This window comes from Microcaecilia unicolor, chromosome 12 (genome assembly GCF_901765095.1).
Source record: "Microcaecilia unicolor chromosome 12, aMicUni1.1, whole genome shotgun sequence".
NCBI lineage: Eukaryota > Metazoa > Chordata > Amphibia > Gymnophiona > Siphonopidae > Microcaecilia > Microcaecilia unicolor.
In genome coordinates, this window is record NC_044042.1 from 108,111,267 (window position 1) to 108,128,392 (window position 17,126).

The 17,126-nt window shown below is 43.8% G+C and overlaps 1 protein-coding gene across 2 annotated transcripts in view; it reads right to left on the reverse strand.

The window, feature by feature from the left end:
• Window positions 1–17,126, reverse strand: part of DHX8 (DEAH-box helicase 8) — a 136,063-nt gene that overhangs the window by 102,907 nt on the left and 16,030 nt on the right. The window contains exons 3-6 of one of the 2 annotated variants that reach the window (XM_030221067.1): window positions 10,735–10,807; window positions 7,240–7,322; window positions 4,890–4,999; window positions 4,421–4,744 (exon numbers count right to left, since the gene is read on the reverse strand). In XM_030221067.1, the coding sequence (XP_030076927.1) occupies window positions 4,421–4,744; window positions 4,890–4,999; window positions 7,240–7,322; window positions 10,735–10,807 (590 nt within the window). Of the gene's footprint in view, window positions 1–4,420; window positions 4,745–4,889; window positions 5,000–7,239; window positions 7,326–10,734; window positions 10,808–17,126 lie in introns of both variants that reach the window. The other variant, XM_030221065.1, reaches the window with a different exon arrangement.

A 17,126-nucleotide genomic window follows, 5' to 3' on the forward strand; every position in this document is an offset into this window, starting at 1 on the left:
TACCAGAGAAATGTCCTCTTCTCTCAGAACTTCTCATCTAAACTGTGTTTGAATATTTTTGAGAATTGATGCAAGTACATCAAATGTGTGGGAACCCTTCAGTCTTAAGGCCAGACAAACAGATTTCCTCTCTAAAGACTCTTTATCAATCCAGTAGACAGTTACCCCAATGTAAAAGTTTGCATGGAATGACCAGCAGTCTCTTGTGGTAGAGACATGTGTCTGTTCACCAAGAACTGCTACCAGCTTCAGCTTCAACTCCACTTTAAAGTGACCCAACTCATCACTGTTCTGTTTGGCAAGAGACCAGTAACCAGTTCAAACACAGTCAACTAAACTGTTCTTATAGGTTATACTCACTGAACAGCAAAATTTAAGATGAGATGACCCAGTTTGCATGACATGGTTTGCAATAGCAAAATCCTGTTCCCAGTTTTGCTGTTTCATTTCGTTTACTGAGGAATCATCATTTGCATCTCACTTCTGCTTTCACTTTTAACTGCAAGTATCAGATATCTAGTATAATAAAACGCACCCTCAACGTTCTGAGGACACTGACGTCACTGAAGTCACTCACACACCGGTTCGTGGTTTCATGGTGGTGAAGCCACAACATCTTCATGCCCCGCCCTAGCGTCACACGTGATGACGTCGAGGACGGAACACAAAAACAAGGCTAATTAAAAATCCCAGCTGCCCACGACGTCCACATCAACCCGGCCCCTTTCGCCACATAGCCCCGCCCCTTAGAAGTTACTGCCCCGCCCACGGTACCACACTCACCCTCACCAACGTCCCTCCCGCCCTGTCACCTCCCATCCCCTTACGCGTGTCTCCCTGGTGGTCTAGAGGTACCTGTTCGGTGGGGGCAGAAAGAAAGAGCCCCCTCTTTCCTGCCCGTAGCAGTGGTGGTAGCTTCCTTGCTGCATCGTGTGAGAGTCCGGCTCTCGGCGTTTCAAAATGGCCGCCGAGAGTTCAAGCTGCATCGCGAGACTTCAACTCTCGGCGGCCAGAAACGGGCCATTTTTACTAGTAACTGAATAAAAGTGGTAAAAATTATTACTTCAGTAAAAGTAACAAAAAACATTTACTTAAGTACAGTAACTAGTTACATTTACTTAGTTACTGTACAACACTGACCAAGGAAAAGTGTCAATTAAGTGTTGCAGTAACAGTAAGATGCTTGAGCAACTGGGCATGCGATTGAAGGACGTTGCGGATGGTAGGAGTCTGATCAGCAGACAAGACTCCTGTTGCCACATCAAAGGCAGAATATCCTTTAACAGTGCTTTCTTGAAATCCAACAGCAGCTTCTGCAGTTTTTTTATTATTGAATTCAGTTGCCAGTTTTCTAAGATGTGTTAAATTTTTATATACTGATACTAGTATTTTACAGATGCTGTTCTATCTAGTTTGAACAGTTTAAGATTCATCTCAAGCTTTTAAAGAATGAAACAGGAAAAAATGTTGTCTCCATCCCCCATATCATTCTTTAGTCAGAAGTTCTCAGTCTCCATCTGCTGGTAGCAATGTGTAACCTCAACTGTCGGGACTAGTCTGGAGGGATGCTAAGGGAGTAGATTTTTTTTTTTTTTTGGGGGGGGGGGGGAATAATTTTATAAAGTATTTTCTGTGTGTAAAGCACACTTCACAAATGGAAAATGTCTCTCCTAAAAACTGTGTGGCCAAGCACACACGCACTTAGTACGAATACTGTGTGAAGGTATTTAGAAAAACATAAAGTACATTCACACATTTACAACTTCTCCAGAATGCTGTAAATGTGTGTCCTATTAGGGATATTTCCAAGAGCTTAATTTATAAATGCACAGAGGCACCTACCTTTATAAAATGAGGTGCTTTTTTAAATCTTTCACACAGGTGCCTCATTATGAAATTACTAGTAAAAAAGCCCCCTTTCTGATGCAAATGAAACGGGGGCTAGCAAGGTTTTCTTCTGTGTGCATGTGGGAGTGTGTGTCCCTGCCCTCTGCCCTCTCTCCCTTCCCCTGTGTTCTCTGTCCCCTCCCCCCTCGGAGTCGAGTCCTTCAGTGTTAAGTTTCCTGCTGTGTTTGTGTTACAGAGATAGGGCTTCTGCCCTCTCTCCCCTCCCCTCTCCGAGTCCTTCACTGTTACAGAGAGAGCGATTTGATTTCGTGGTTTGCTGTGTTTTCCTTCACTGTTTGTGTTACAAAGAGAGCAAGGGCGGGGCAGACACTCATGGGGAAACCGGTATCTCTCTCCCTTCACACTTCCGGCTGGAGGCTTCATTTAGAACGTTGGTGGTGCCTTTTATATATAGAGATGGATGGTAATATTCAGCTGGTGGCAATAGGAATGCCCACTGCTGGCTGAATTATGCCTTGAGATTTGGTGCTGGCAGCCATCTGAGTCCCAGCACTGAAAACCCGGATACAAAGTGGCCTGCAGACGTTACTGGGTAGAGCTGACATTCAGCAATGGTACTCAGGGACAGATACACAAAAGTCACCATTAAATACATCAGCCACTGGTGAACTTACCGAGTCACAAACAGCGACCTATGCACAAAGGAGGATGGCATGCAAATGAGATGCACAGAAATGTAACGGCATCGGCATGTGGAAGCCGCCTAGCACACTTGCAGAACAGTTGTTTCCTGGATTGGGGGGGGGGGGGGGGGGGAGGAAGACAGCTCCTGCACTCATGAAACGTCATCCTTGGAACAAAATTTCAGAGCTCCTGCAGCTGCCTGTGGTGGGGGGGGAGGGGGGAGTTGCATAGCCAGTGTGTAAAGATGGCAGTGGGGGCTCAGGTGCGTGATGACGTCGAGGACGGAACACAAAAACAAGGCTAATTAAAAATCCCAGCTGCCCACGACGTCCACATCAACCCGGCCCCTTTCGCCACATAGCCCCGCCCCTTAGAAGTTACTGCCCCGCCCACGGTACCACACTCACCCTCACCAACGTCCCTCCCGCCCTGTCACCTCCCCTCCCCTTACGCGTGTCTCCCTGGTGGTCTAGAGGTACCTGTTCGGTGGGGGCAGAAAGAAAGAGCCCCCTCTTTCCTGCCCGTAGCAGTGGTGGTAGCTGGAGCTGAACAAGGTCAGCAGAGCACCAGAAAGTGGGAAGGGCTCCCTGAACCAGGCTGGGGAGTGATCACGAAGCAGAGGCTGAAGGGAGAAGGGAACTGGACCGGGGGTCAGCCCCAGAGTTGCCAGCGGGGATGAGGAGGGCTCCACTCTGACAGCTCCTGACCTACGTAAAATCTAGCAGGTTAAAGGTAGGTGCTCCTCTCTGTGCATCACAAGGAATGCTCATTTAAATACGGATGACCTTGTTGTAATACATTTGCATGGGGTTTTTAGTAGCTGCTACAGTGAGTGAACAGTAAAAGGGACACAGAACCCCTTTGTGCGTTGCAACCGGTCTAAAGCAAATGTTACAAGCGTAGTAAGCTTTGTGAATCAGCCCCTCAGTTAACTAGACTTTTTGCTGTCTTAAGTTAACCCAACAGTTATTCAAATACTGCTGCTGAATACTAGCTCCACCCCGGCACTAACAAATAGTGCCATGCTGGTCTCTCTAGATTTTCAGCGGAACTCTCTGGTTACATGCCACTGAAAATACAGGGATCAGCTGGTCAGCAGGAGCCACTTCTACCTGGTTATCTCCTACTGAATAACAACCCCACTGCCTTTAAGTCAGCCCACCAAGCCTGTGTACAAAGTCCACATTTCCTGAGGAAGGACTCCAGAAATCCTGAAGGTCTGTATCTTTCAGCACTGGTTAGTTTGGTAAAAAAAAAGTTATCACCTGTAGCTACCTGATTCACTAGGCTATAATATGTGTCAATTAGTTGTTACGTGTCATCATCGGAGAAAATTTTTCTTCACCCAACGTGTAATTAAACTCTGGAATTCGTTGCCGGAGAAAGTGGTGAAGGCGGTTAGCTTAGCAGAGTTTAAAAAGGGGTTGGACGGTTTCCTAAAGGACAAGTCCATAAACCGCTACTAAACGGACTTGGAAAACTCCAAAATTCCAGGAATAACATGTATAGAATGTTTGTACGTTTGGGAAGCTTGCCAAGTGCCCTTGGCCTGGATTGGCCGCTGTCGTGGACAGGATGCTGGGCTCGATGGACCCTTGGTCTTTTCCCAGTATGGCATTACTTATGTACTTATGTACTATTATAGGTACTTAATTTGGAGAAGGCATGTGTGGTCTTGTTGGCTTTTGTACATCATCCACTGTAATAATTATTATATTAGTCCAATTATGTCATAATAAAACTTTACATTTACCAGACTACAGGGGTCTTTTACTAAAGATCAATGCATTTTATCTGCAGCAGGTCCCATAGAAATAAATGGGTCCTGGGGCAGATAACTTGCACTAACCATTAGTAAAAGACCTCCTAAGACAGTGCTCTCTCTCACCTTAGTCCCTCCAGCTGAACGAAGCACCCGAACTGCATGATACTTGTCACTTTGCCATTGTAAATGTCCCCTATGGAGGGCTCCTCTGGCGGAGGCCGATCCACATGTTTGTCCCTCCATCGGTCATTCATTTTGTCTGCATGCTTGTCTTTGTCCCGACGGTCCTTGCTAGGGCTGGTGCTCCTGCTTCGGGAACGATGACGGGACTTGACCTTCTTCCTGTCTCGTGACCTTGAGCGAGACCGGGAGTGAGACCTGTGCCGGCGCTTCCGGTCTCGGTCTCTATCCCTGCTGCGACTTCGACTCTTCCTCTTTTTTTTATCCCTGGCGTTAGAAAATCAGATCATCAAGCTATAAGAACACCACACTACTATGGGTCATAGAGAGGAAGCTTTTATATATTTTCATCATCTTTCATTCATGCTTGAAGGAAGGTATTGAAGAGAGGAGTACAAAATCCGTTACCTACCGGTGTTTGGAACCTTTGACTTTTTCTTCACCAGCTGCACTTGGCATCAGAGCTTCCAGTTCCTTGAGAGCATCTGCAGCTACCTTAACGTCATCTGCATCCAACATGTTCTGTAGAAATTAAGCACCGTGTTTCACCAAGTTGTAAGGCACCGGGGCTGTCCAAAGCAGCCAATGGAGAAAAAAAACAAAACAAAAAAACCTCTGTCTACAATGAAATCCCAACCTCAGCTGCTTCCCAAGTCTGTCATTTCTCATAGCTGCAAACTCTCTTCTGTAGTAATATGCACAATTCATATCTTACATATACTAGCATGAAGCAATGGAAGCCCTAATTTAGTTACGATAACTAACAATGGAGTAGAAGGAGCTTTCTACTGCCAGTCCTGCTGCAGGGAATTCAATAATTATCAGAATGAAAAAGGAGAGATCCAGCTTGGCCTTCTGCTCTCCAGGTAAGAAGTATTCACAGCCTCTGGAGGGGAAACAAGGTTCTGGATGGAGCCCTTGACTATGCACCCATGGCTGAGAAATGTCACTACAGCAGCTGGACTAAAAGTAAGCTGGGAAAGGATATAAAACAGGGGGGGAAATGCCCAGGTTATTGCAAATGAAGGCTCATGATGCCATATCCCAGATCCAAATCTATCAAGGCTCCAAACCTTACAAAATGCAGCAATAAAACTTTTAGGTAATAAAAGAAAATTTGATCATGTTACTTCATAATGTATTCACTATCACTGGTTACCCATTAAATATACAATTCTTTTTAAAACTTCAGTGTTAGCTCATAAAGCTTTTTATAGTTTACAGCCATCATATCTAAAATTATCTGACCATATTATTTATCCCCGGGAGGGTACTTAGACCATTACAAGACTTCAGGATGATAGGAAAGGAAAGGGAATTGGACTTTATATACCACCTTTCTGTGGTTCAAATCAAAGCGGTTTGCATATTAAATACAGGTACTTATTTGTACCTGGGGCAATGGAGGGTTAAGTGACTTGGAGCAAAAAAAAAAAAACAGAGGCCAAATCTCCCGCAAAAAACACAAGAAAACAACAAAACAAAGCGGAAGAAATCCAGAAAGACCAGACTGAAACCACAGATGGTAAGAGCACCAAAAGTTTTATCTGGACCCTACACGGTCCGTGTTTCAGCCGAAAAGGCCCTCTTCAGGGGTCTTCAAATTTGACGTATACAGATATTCCAGAAAAAGTTCTCACAAAATGAGACAAACTGAACAATAAAGGCGTGAGATACAATATCCTTAAAGAATAAACCGAATGGTGCTCTATTGCTTCACGCACGTCATTAACATTAGGTCTAAGTCAGTTAATGACGTGCGCGAAGCAATAGAGCATAACTTTTATATGTTTCCAACAGTTTATGCCTCTCGTATACTGAAGTTTTTATTTATTGTGGTGTGCACCATTCGGTTTATTCTTTAAGGATATTGTATCTCACGCCTTTATCGTTCAGTTTGTCTCATTTTGTGAGAACTTTGGCTGGAATATCTGTATACGTCAAAATTTGAAGACCCCTGAAGAAGGCCTTTTTGGCCGAAACACGGAGCGTGTAGGGTCCAAATAAAACTTTTTGGTGCTCTTACCATCTGTGGTTTCACTTTGTTTTGTTGTTTTCTTGGGTTAAGTGACTTGCCCAGAGTCACAAGGAGCTGCAGTGGGAATTGAACCCAGTTCCCCAGGATCAAAGTCTGCTGCACTAACCACTAGGCTACTCCTCCACCAGACTTAAGGGGAAAATGGGCCAGGGAAAGAGTTTTCTCCTGCATGGCACCTTCCTTATGGAACCTTATCCCTAGAGAAATATGAGGCAAGATGAATTTAACTAAGTTTAAGATCATGTTAAAAACGTTTTACTTCAAAGAGGCATTTAATCTCACAGGTCAGGAGGATTACAGAGTCTATTAAGTTTCTGTTTCATGTGAGGAAAACAGTTTTGAGTATGATTTGGTCTTGAAAGTATGTGGTTAGGTCTTTTTCTGTCAATTTGAGTGGCATTTGTTCCCAATTGATTTCATGATTTTATTGTAATGTCAACCTCTGCGATTTTGATTGGTTTGGTGGTATATAAGTTTTTGTAATAAATACTACCTTCTATAAATTTGAAACATTTATTTAATAATAAGAAAAGAACAAGTAAATCAGCACAGTTAAATATTTTTGCGTATTTACCAAGAGAATTCTAGCTACACTTACTAATTTCTGCCCACAACCTGGAACACACCCCACCAAATACAACTAGTTAACAGAAAACAAGCTCCAGATAGCATAATAACCATCTGCATGTACAAATAACACTCTTAGCTGCATAAATCCACTTACCCGAACCATAGGATCATCTGGTCTGCACAGGGCTGGAAATAGATCTTTAAGCTTCTCTTTCTCTGTCTTGGGTTTAACAACAGCTTCTGGTTAAAATAAGATAGAAAAACAATAAGCTACAGATCTCTGTATCTACACTTTTTTTGTCCTGTGTGTCTTCAATATAGACATGGGAAGCAACTACTTGCCCTGGGATTGGTAGCATGGAATGTTGCGGCTAACTGGGTTTCTACCAGGTACTTAGCCGAAATTGGGTGGCAGAGCAGGTGGGGGAAGAGGGGTTGGTGGTTGGGAGGAGAGGATAGTGGAGGGCAGACTTATACGGTCTGTGCCAGAGCCAGTGATGGGAGGCGGGACTGGTGGTTGGGAGGCGGGAAATACTGCTGGGCAGACTTGTACGGTCTGTGCCCTGAAAAAGGCAATTACTAGGTAAGGTATACACATATGAGTTTATCTTGTTGGGCAGACTGGATGGACCATGCAGGTCTTTTTCTGCCATCATCTACTACGTTGTGACCTGGCTTGGCCACTGTTTGGAAAACAGGATACTGGGCTAGATGGACCCAGTATGGCTACTCTTATCTTCTTACGCACATTAATTGCAGTCAAGCCGGCAATCATCGTGATTAAAAATTTTAAATCGCAATTCATTTACCTTCTGCAGCACACATGCATGTGGCCCGGCATCTCCCTCCTCTTCCCACCCGGTTTTACCTTTTTCCATTTTCAGTAAAACCTTTGGCCCTGTAGCCGTGGCAGCAGTACTGAAAGTTGCCTGCACCGGGTCTTCTCTCTGACCCGTCCTAAACAGGAAGTTGTATCAGAAGGGGGTGGGATGGGTAAGACTAACCTAGTGGTTTAGTACAACAGACTTTGCTCTTGGGGATCTGGGTTCAATTCCCACTGCAACTCCTTGTCACTCCGGGCAAGTCATTTAACCCTTCATTGCCCCTGCTATATGTAATTGCAAAAACCACAGAAAGGCGGTATATGAAGTCCCAATTCCTTTTCCCATCCCTAGGAGGGAAGGCCTGGTGCAGGTCGCAGCTGCTTTTCAGTACCGCTGCCATGGCTGAAGGGGAGTGGAGAGAGAGCCGTTGGCGGTTGGGGGGTAATTAAGAGAACCATGAATGACCATGAGGGGGGGGAGAGAGAGAACCTTAGATGGCCGTGGGGGGGGGGGGGGGGGGAGAGAGAGAGAGAGAGATGAACCTAGAGGCAGGAGCACAGTCGCAGGGGAGGTGCCTTGGAGACCTGGACTCCCTACTTTGGGCTCAGGCCCCAGACCCCTCCAAAGCTGCAGTACCTGTTCAATGGCTGGTGGGGTAGCTCACCGGCCTCCAGCTACCAATGCTTACACTCCCCAAGCATGCTCAGTTTGTGGCATCAGTGGCTGGAGGCACCTCACTGACGTCCTCACTCCTGAGGCCGAACAAGGAGAAAGGGGGCTCCTTTGGCAGTGAATTTCTTTGTCTGGTGCAGCTTCGGAATCCCCACCAGAAAAAGGTATGATTAGAGAATGACCTGCAGTAACCGCAGGAATGGGGACAGAGCCCGTGGAGACGGGGACAAACTTTATCCCCGTGTCATTCTCTACTTTGAAGGCTGTTAATGAACTGGACAGTTATTTATGCTTGAGTGATGCAGATGACGATATTTTGATTTTTTGGAAAAACAAGCAAACATGCTGGCCACAACTAGCAAAATGTGCATGGGGAATCCTGTGCATCCTGCTACCAGCATATCTTCTAAGAAGACATCTTCTATTGCAGGAGGGACTGTGGAAGACAGGAGAGCTAGACTGAACCCTGAGATTGACAATGACTTCTTATTCATCCACAGATTCAAAAATCATAACAGTGCTTCATATGGCATATTTCTCCCCCGCTAGGGCATGCAGAATGGGTTATGTGAATTAGCATTCCTTGGGGGTGTAGCAGAAGTCAAATATTGCTGGAATTGGAAGGGTAGAGGGTGGTGTTGGTGGGGTTATTATAGTTACTCATTGTTATTATTGGCTTTTTATTTGTGATTTATAAACAACAGTTGCATAGCATATTGTTCCTTTTCATACTTCAATAAAAAGATTTAAATATAAAATCATAAGTATTCGAAGTTTTTGCAGATGTGGACAGTGCCCACAGGGATGAGGCGTGGAAAGGGACAGACCTGTCCCCGTATCATTCTCTAGGTACGATATATAATGGGGGGGGGGGGGAAGAAATGTGTGCCCCCCCCCCCCAATAGACTGCTGGGTATGACCAGCGATTAACCATTTTAATCAAAATGCAGCCCTAATGTGTATCTGTACAGTGCTGTGTACAGCTACTAGTATTATAGAAATAGCCATAAAAGCAATCTCTATATTTATGGATACAGAGAGGCGTATTTTCAAAGCACTTTTTTTTTTGTCTATTAGATTGTAAGCTCTTTGAGCAGGGACTGTCTTTCTTCTATGTTTGTGCAGCGCTGCGTACGCCTTGTAGCGCTATAGAAATGCTAAATAGTAGTAGCACTTAAGACTATGGAAATCTGTAAGTCTAAGTGTTTTGAAAATGGGCTCCAGAGTTTACAAATACTAATTCTTCCCATAGGTCTATTTTATGATCTTAATGATAGTGAAGTTAAGAACGTTGCTTAATTACCAGCAACACATAGTATTCAGCATATTTCTACAAAATATCTTAGTGTCCATCAAGTATTTGGAACCAGGTTGAATCTAACAAAAAACTTTAGTACAATATTAAAAAGCAAAACGGAACAAAAAGTACCCCAAATCACAAAGAGGCTCATTTTCAAAGCACACAGACTTAAAAAGTTACATAGTAACCTATGTTACCTAAGTAACCTAAGGCTAAGTGGTTTGAAAATATGCCTCTAAGTAACTTTGTAAGTCTATCTGCTTTGAAAATGAGCACCAAAGGCACCCAGGAAGAGATAACATATACTTGTGACCTCTAACATTGTCCAGTGCATGAAATGTGGTAAAACAGGTCAGACACTAAGCACCACGAACAAAACCTCCACAGAGAACGGAAAGGACCAGTTGGTACAAATTCCCAGGACAGACTAGGCTGTCTAGTAATTGTATTGATCCTGTAGAGAACTGAGCCTACAAAAAATGCCAAATTCAAGTCAGCCTTGGGGTTAAAATCCAGATTTTTTTTTTTTTTTTGTTACATTTGTACCCCGCGCTTTCCCACTCATGGCAGGCTCAATGCGGCGGCAATGGAGGGTTAAGTGACTTGCCCAGAGTCACAAGGAGCTGCCTGTGCCGGGAATCGAACTCAGTTCCTCAGGACCAAAGTCCACCAACCTAACCACTAGGCCACTCCACATATCACCATCCATAGCTCATTTTGCACTGCCCCATGAATTTCAATGGAAATAAAAACCTCAAAGAGGCAAAGCACCCTACGCAAACTAAAAATGTTGATTTCTTTTGATAATACAATTTACAAGTCATACGGAACAAAATGTAACTATTCCACACACCTTTGCTTGTGGATGGCTTTGTGGGAGGTCGCATAGTTTGTATGAGACGCAGTAAGTTACTGATCAGGGAGTCCTGAAAGAGAACAGAAAGACAGCTCCAAATACTGGTTCAGCTGATTTGACAAAGAACAAGCTGAATGCAAAGCAAATCAGGTAAGTACATGACTCATTCCATGCTAAAAAAGCAACCGGGGGGGGGGGGGGGGGGGGGGGGGGGGGGGGGGGGGGAAGAGGGGTTTAAAGCAATAATAACATAGTAACATAGTAGATGACGGCAGAAAAAGACCTGCACGGTCCATCCAGTCTGCCCAACAAGATAACTCATATTTGCTACTTTTTGTGTATACCCTACTTTGATTTGTACCTGTGCTCTTCAGGGCACAGACCGTATAAGTCTGTCCAGCACTATCCTCGCCTCCCAACCACCGGCTCTGGCACAGACCGTACAAGTCTGCCCAGCACTATCCCAGCAAAGACGTGAATCTTTGCTTACCCTTTCCAAAAATACTATGACTAGCTACAAGGTAGTAAATTTAAAACAAAATCGGAGAAAATATTTCTTCACTCAACGTGTAATTAAACTGGAATTTATTACCAAAGAACATGGTAAAAGCAGTTAGCTTAGCAGGCTTTTTAAAAAAGTTTGGAACTTCCTAAAAGAAAAGTCCATAAACCATTATTAAGATGGACTTTGGAAAATGCCACCGCTTATATTTAGGATAAGCAGCATAAAACGTATTGTACTGTTTTGGGATCTTGCCAGGTACTTGTAACCTTGATTGGTCACTGTTGGAAACAGGATACTGGGCTTGATGGACCTTCAGTCTGTCCCAGTATGGCAAAGCTTATGTTCTTAAAAACAAATTAAAGAGCTAGTGGGAGATGTTGGCATCCAGCTCGCTTGAATATCAAGTGTGCTTTCGTGGTCTCAAAGAGCCCCAGCAAAGCCCAAGTAATTCTGAAGATAATCCTTCCCTTAACCCAAATTTTGGGAACAATAATATAGAACCATGGTTTATGAACTCCAGTCATCAGCTGAAGAGACCAAAATCTGAATAGTAAGCATAGCATCCTAAAGATAGCGGAACACCCTTTTCTTTTCTTTTGAGGGGCCAAAATTTCAGCCCCGACCCCCAGGCTCTGCAGTTGCTGATGCTATGTTGGGCCATGGCCCCAGTGACCCACCACATTCTGTTGCCTATGCATCATCCCTGTTAACTAAGATTTGCCTTCCAGTCACAAAAATGAAAGGCTTTAGGCCCCCTCCCTTTATCCCCCACCCCCACCTAGCACCAGATGAAAGCTGCACTTAACTCATAAGCGCTTGCATATTCCACTGGTTCCTACAGCTTTCCACTGCTATTTACAGTAAGTTTTGGATTACCCTATTTTTATGTATATAAACTGCACCCTATTATAAGCAGCAGGTTTTCAGCTTTTGTGTAAATGTGCCTTTGCATAAGCCGCACCTATGTATTAGCAGCCCCTCCTGTGTATGCACACGTTATTGTGCGCCAAATGCTCAAAGATGAATGTTAACATGTGCGGTACAGATGACCGCAAATTGTAAGCAATATGTGCGCGTGTCCGAACAAAATGAAGCGAAAGCACACAGATTTTGGTGCAGAAGAACATACGCCGATGTGTACCGACACTTCCATTTTTGTCTGGGAATGCGCACAAGAATCACGCTTACCACAAAACCTTTGTACATATGTGCCAGGCACGCTCCTCCCCCATTTTCAGTTTAATAGTGTGATTTAACTGCACATAAAATTTGCATATGATTTTTGCATTGCTGTTGTGTTGTGATAAAATTCACACTGCATGGTCCACTGCACATTTATGTAATCAGAAATCCTATATAGTAAAACTCACCCTCAACGTTCTGAGGACACGGACGTCAGTGTCACTTCCTTCGGGTTCGAAGGGTTCGTGGTGGTGAAGCCACCGAAATCACTGTCTCTGGGCCCCGCCCTCGCGTCAAACGTTATGACGTTGAGGGCGGAGCAATGGCGTCACAGATCGAGGGCAGAGCAATGGCGTCAGTGGCTTCACAACGACGAAGAGGTGGAGGGGGGTTGGGAAGGAAAACCTTGCTAGCGCCTGTTTCATTTGCTCCAGAAACGGGCCTTTTTTACTAGTGTGTAAATAAAAAAAAGGCGGTCTGCCAAATCCAATATGGCAGATAAAACAAGGCAGACTTTGTAAGAAACGCAGTCTTTATTAACAGATTAAAAGCTCCAAGAATTTCAACATAAAATGCCCGACATGACCATGTTTCACCATTGCAAATGGCTGCAGCAGTAGGTCACCAGCGGATGTAAAATTCTAAAATCAGCCTGGCTGTATTCACAGCGTGTTTATGAGAGACTGATCCCAGAATCTTGCTTGCAATGTTTTAACAGCTGCACCAGCCAGGCTGATTTTGGAATTTTATATCAGCAGATAACTCGCTGACCCCGACGCAGCAAATTTGTACTGGCGAAACATGGCCTTGTCGGGCTTTAATCTTTTAATAAATTACTGTATTTCTTACAAGGGCTACCTTATTGTTTTATCTACCACCAGGAATGTGTATATAAATCGCACCCTTGTATTTGCCACAACCCCTCTAATCAAAACGTAAAAACAAAGAGAAAATATTATATACATATTTTTTTTTAATTGAGCATGTCCAAAATGACTGGAGAGCTATAAAAATTATAACAACTTGCACAATACAACTTCAAAGCAAAAAAATAAAATCACCACATTTATTTATAACATTTGTATCCCACATTTTCCCACCTATTTGCAGGCTCAATGTGGCTTACATAATTCCGTAAGTGGTGGTTCTGGATAGGAGAAATACATAGTTGAGGTAGAGGAACAGATAGCTAAAGGTGATAGGTTAAACTTCATTCAAGACAAAAATAGCTTGAACAATTGAGATCATTAAACTTGAAATCAAGATAATCAGCAAAAACAGTTGAGATATAGAAAATACATGTTGTATAGTTGCGTTTTGAACAGAGAGGACACTTCGCTCAGTACAATTACAATAAAAAAAAACCCTCACTATCCCCTAACTACCCCCATCCTTCCCCCTCCCACAATACAACAACTGTATGGAAGAAGTTAAAAGTAAGTATCCAAAAAGTAATAGACAAACAATTCAAAATCTGACTTCGAGCCCTTGATGTTAAGGTATTCTAAAAATGCTCTCATGTCTTCTGAAAGGGCTGTCCTTTAGCTCCATCCATATTGTCCATTTCAGGAAGGCCCTCACCCCCATTTTCAAGGGTCGAGGTCAAGGAACACAGCAACTAGAACTCCTGGATTAGGCTTCAGTGTTACAGAACAGATACTGCAAACAAAATCAAAAACACGTGGCCAAAGTCCAAAACATATGCCCCAAAGAGGCCTCCAGGTGCCCATACCTCAAGAATGCAGACATCATTTGCGAGTGGAGGAGTAGCCTAGTGGTTAGAGTGGTGGACTTTGGTCCTGGGGAACTGGGTTCAATTCCCACTGCAGGCACAGGTAGCTCCTTTGGACTCTGGGCGAGTCACTTAACCCTCCATTGCCCCAGGTACAAATAAGTACATAAGTACATAAGTAATGCCATACTGGGAAAAGACCAAGGGTCCATCGAGCCCAGCATCCTGTCCACGACAGCGGCCAATCCAGGCCAAGGGCACCTGGCGAGCTTCCCAAACGTACAAACATTCTATACATGTTATTCCTGGAATTTTGGATTTTTCCAAGTCCGTTTAGTAGCGGTTTATGGACTTGTCCTTTAGGAAACCGTCCAACCCCTTTTTAAACTCTGCTAAGCTAACCGCCTTCACCACTTTCTCCGGCAACGAATTCCAGAGTTTAATTACACGTTGGGTGAAGAAACATTTTCTCCGATTTGTTTTAAATTTACTACACTGTAGTTTCATCGCATGCCCCCTAGTCCTAGTATTTTTGGAAAGCGTGAACAGAAGCTTCACATCCACCTGTTCCACTCCACTCATTATTTTATATACCTCTATCATGTCTCCCCTCAGCCGTCTCTTCTCCAAGCTGTAAGCCCTAGCCTCCTTAGTCTTTCTTCATAGGGAAGTCGTCCCATCCCCGCTATCATTTTAGTCGCCCTTCGCTGCACCTTTTCCAATTCTACTATATCTTTCTTGAGATGCGGCGACCAGAATTGAACACAATACTCAAGGTGCGGTCGCACCATGGAGCGATACAACGGCATTATAACATCCTCACACCTGTTTTCCATACCTTTCCTAATAATACCCAACATTCTATTCGCTTTCTTAGCCGCAGCAGCACACTGAGCAGAAGGTTTCAGTGTGTTATCGACGACGACACCCAGATCCCTTTCTTGGTCCGTAACTCCTAACGTGGAACCTTGCATGACGTAGCTATAATTCGGGTTCTTTTTTCCCACATGCATCACCTTGCACTTGCTCACATTAAACATCATCTGTCATTTAGCCGCCCAGTCTCCAAGTCTCGTAAGGTCCTCTTGTAATTTTTCACAATCCTGTCGTGATTTAACGACTTTGAATAACTTTGTGTCATCAGCAAATTTAATTACCTCGCTAGTTACTCCCATCTCTAAATCATTTATAAATATATTAAAAAGCAGCGGTCCTAGCACGGACCCCTGAGGAACCCCACTAACTACCCTTCTCCATTGTGAATACTGCCCATTTAACCCCACTCTCTGTTTCCTATCCTTCAACCAGTTTTTAATCCACAATAGGACATTTCCTCCTATCCCATGACCCTCCAATTTCCTCTGTAGCCTTTCATGAGGTACCTTGTCAAACGCCTTTTGAAAATCCAGATACACAATATCAAACGACTCCCCTTTGTCCACATGTTTGTTCACTCCTTCAAAGAATTGAAGTAAATTGGTCAGGCAAGATTTCCCCACACAAAAGCCATGCTGACTTGGTCTCAGTAATCCATGTCCTCGGATGTGCTCTGTAATTTTGTTTTAATAATAGCCTCTACCATTTTCCCAGGCACCGACGTCAGACTCACCGGTCTATAATTTCCCGGATCTCCCCTGGAGCCTTTTTTAAAAATGGGCGTTACATTGGCCACCCTCCAATCTTCCGGTACCACGCTCGATTTTAAGGATAAGTTGCATATCACTAGCAGTAGCTCCGCAAGCTCGTTTTTCAGTTCTATCAGTACTCTAGGATGAATACCATCCAGTCCAGGAGATTTGCTACTCTTCAGTTTGCCGAACTGCCCCATTACGTCCTCCAGGTTTACCGTGAAGTCAGTAAGTTTCTCCGAAGTACCTAAGCCGCATTGAGCCTGCCATGAGTGGGAAAGCGCGGGGTACAAATAAAAAATAAAAAAAAATATGGGCCTTCTTCAGGGAGACGTACACCCTCAGAATTATTTTATATTGTATTTCCCAAAGGGACATGTGATCAGAAAGTGACCTCATAACCTTCAGGTCGGCTAAGAATCACTTCTTTTCGTAATTGTACTGCCAGGTCAGAAGTCCAAACAATGCCAGCTTATCATAATCCAGGGGGTATACTCTTGAAGGTTTCCTTAGTTTCATCATGAACACCTTCATCTGAGAACCCAAAGTATATGCCTCAGATAGTGTCTCACGTATCTCCATCTGTAGATGATTACGGTTTAAATAATGCTGAAGTTGGAGACAAGCAAAACTGTTTGGGAGATTAAACTCTTCCTGTAACATGGGAAAATCAAATGTCCCTCCTAGACTACATGAAACAAGTAGTGGATACCATGAACTTCCCAGGTAACGAACTCTGGATTACCCAAACCCTGGGGAAAAGATATGTCGAATAGGCAAAAAAGGAGTAGTCTATGCATTAACATTATGAAACTTGAAGACTCATTTCCACACCTTTCACAAAAGCTTGTATAAAACATAATCCTGGACACAAGAATTGGCAGATACCATACACATATGTAGACAGACACTGAAGTGATCTTTATGAAATAAGTTTAACTCCAAGGGAGTGCAAGAAAATCAACAGTGCCCCGAAACCAATCATTAAAAGTGCCTTATACCACAACTGATAGTCATAATGTATATGACACGGTTCCACACAGGCGACTGATAAATAAATTGAGTGACCTCGGTGTGGGACCTAGAATAACTGGTTGAATGGTAGGAGACAGAGGGTATATGAGGAATGTCACCGTGGTTTAAGATAGAGCTTGGTAGGGGAGAAGGTTAGTGAGATGGGTGGGGAGGGAGTGTTGTCTTAGTAGAAGAGATGGAGGAGGGGAGGTGGAAATCTTTTTATTTTATTACATTTGTATCCCACATTTTCACACCTATTTGCAGGCTCAATGTGGCTTACATTATCCTGATCTGAAGGCGACAAAACAGTGTGACAAGGCGGTGG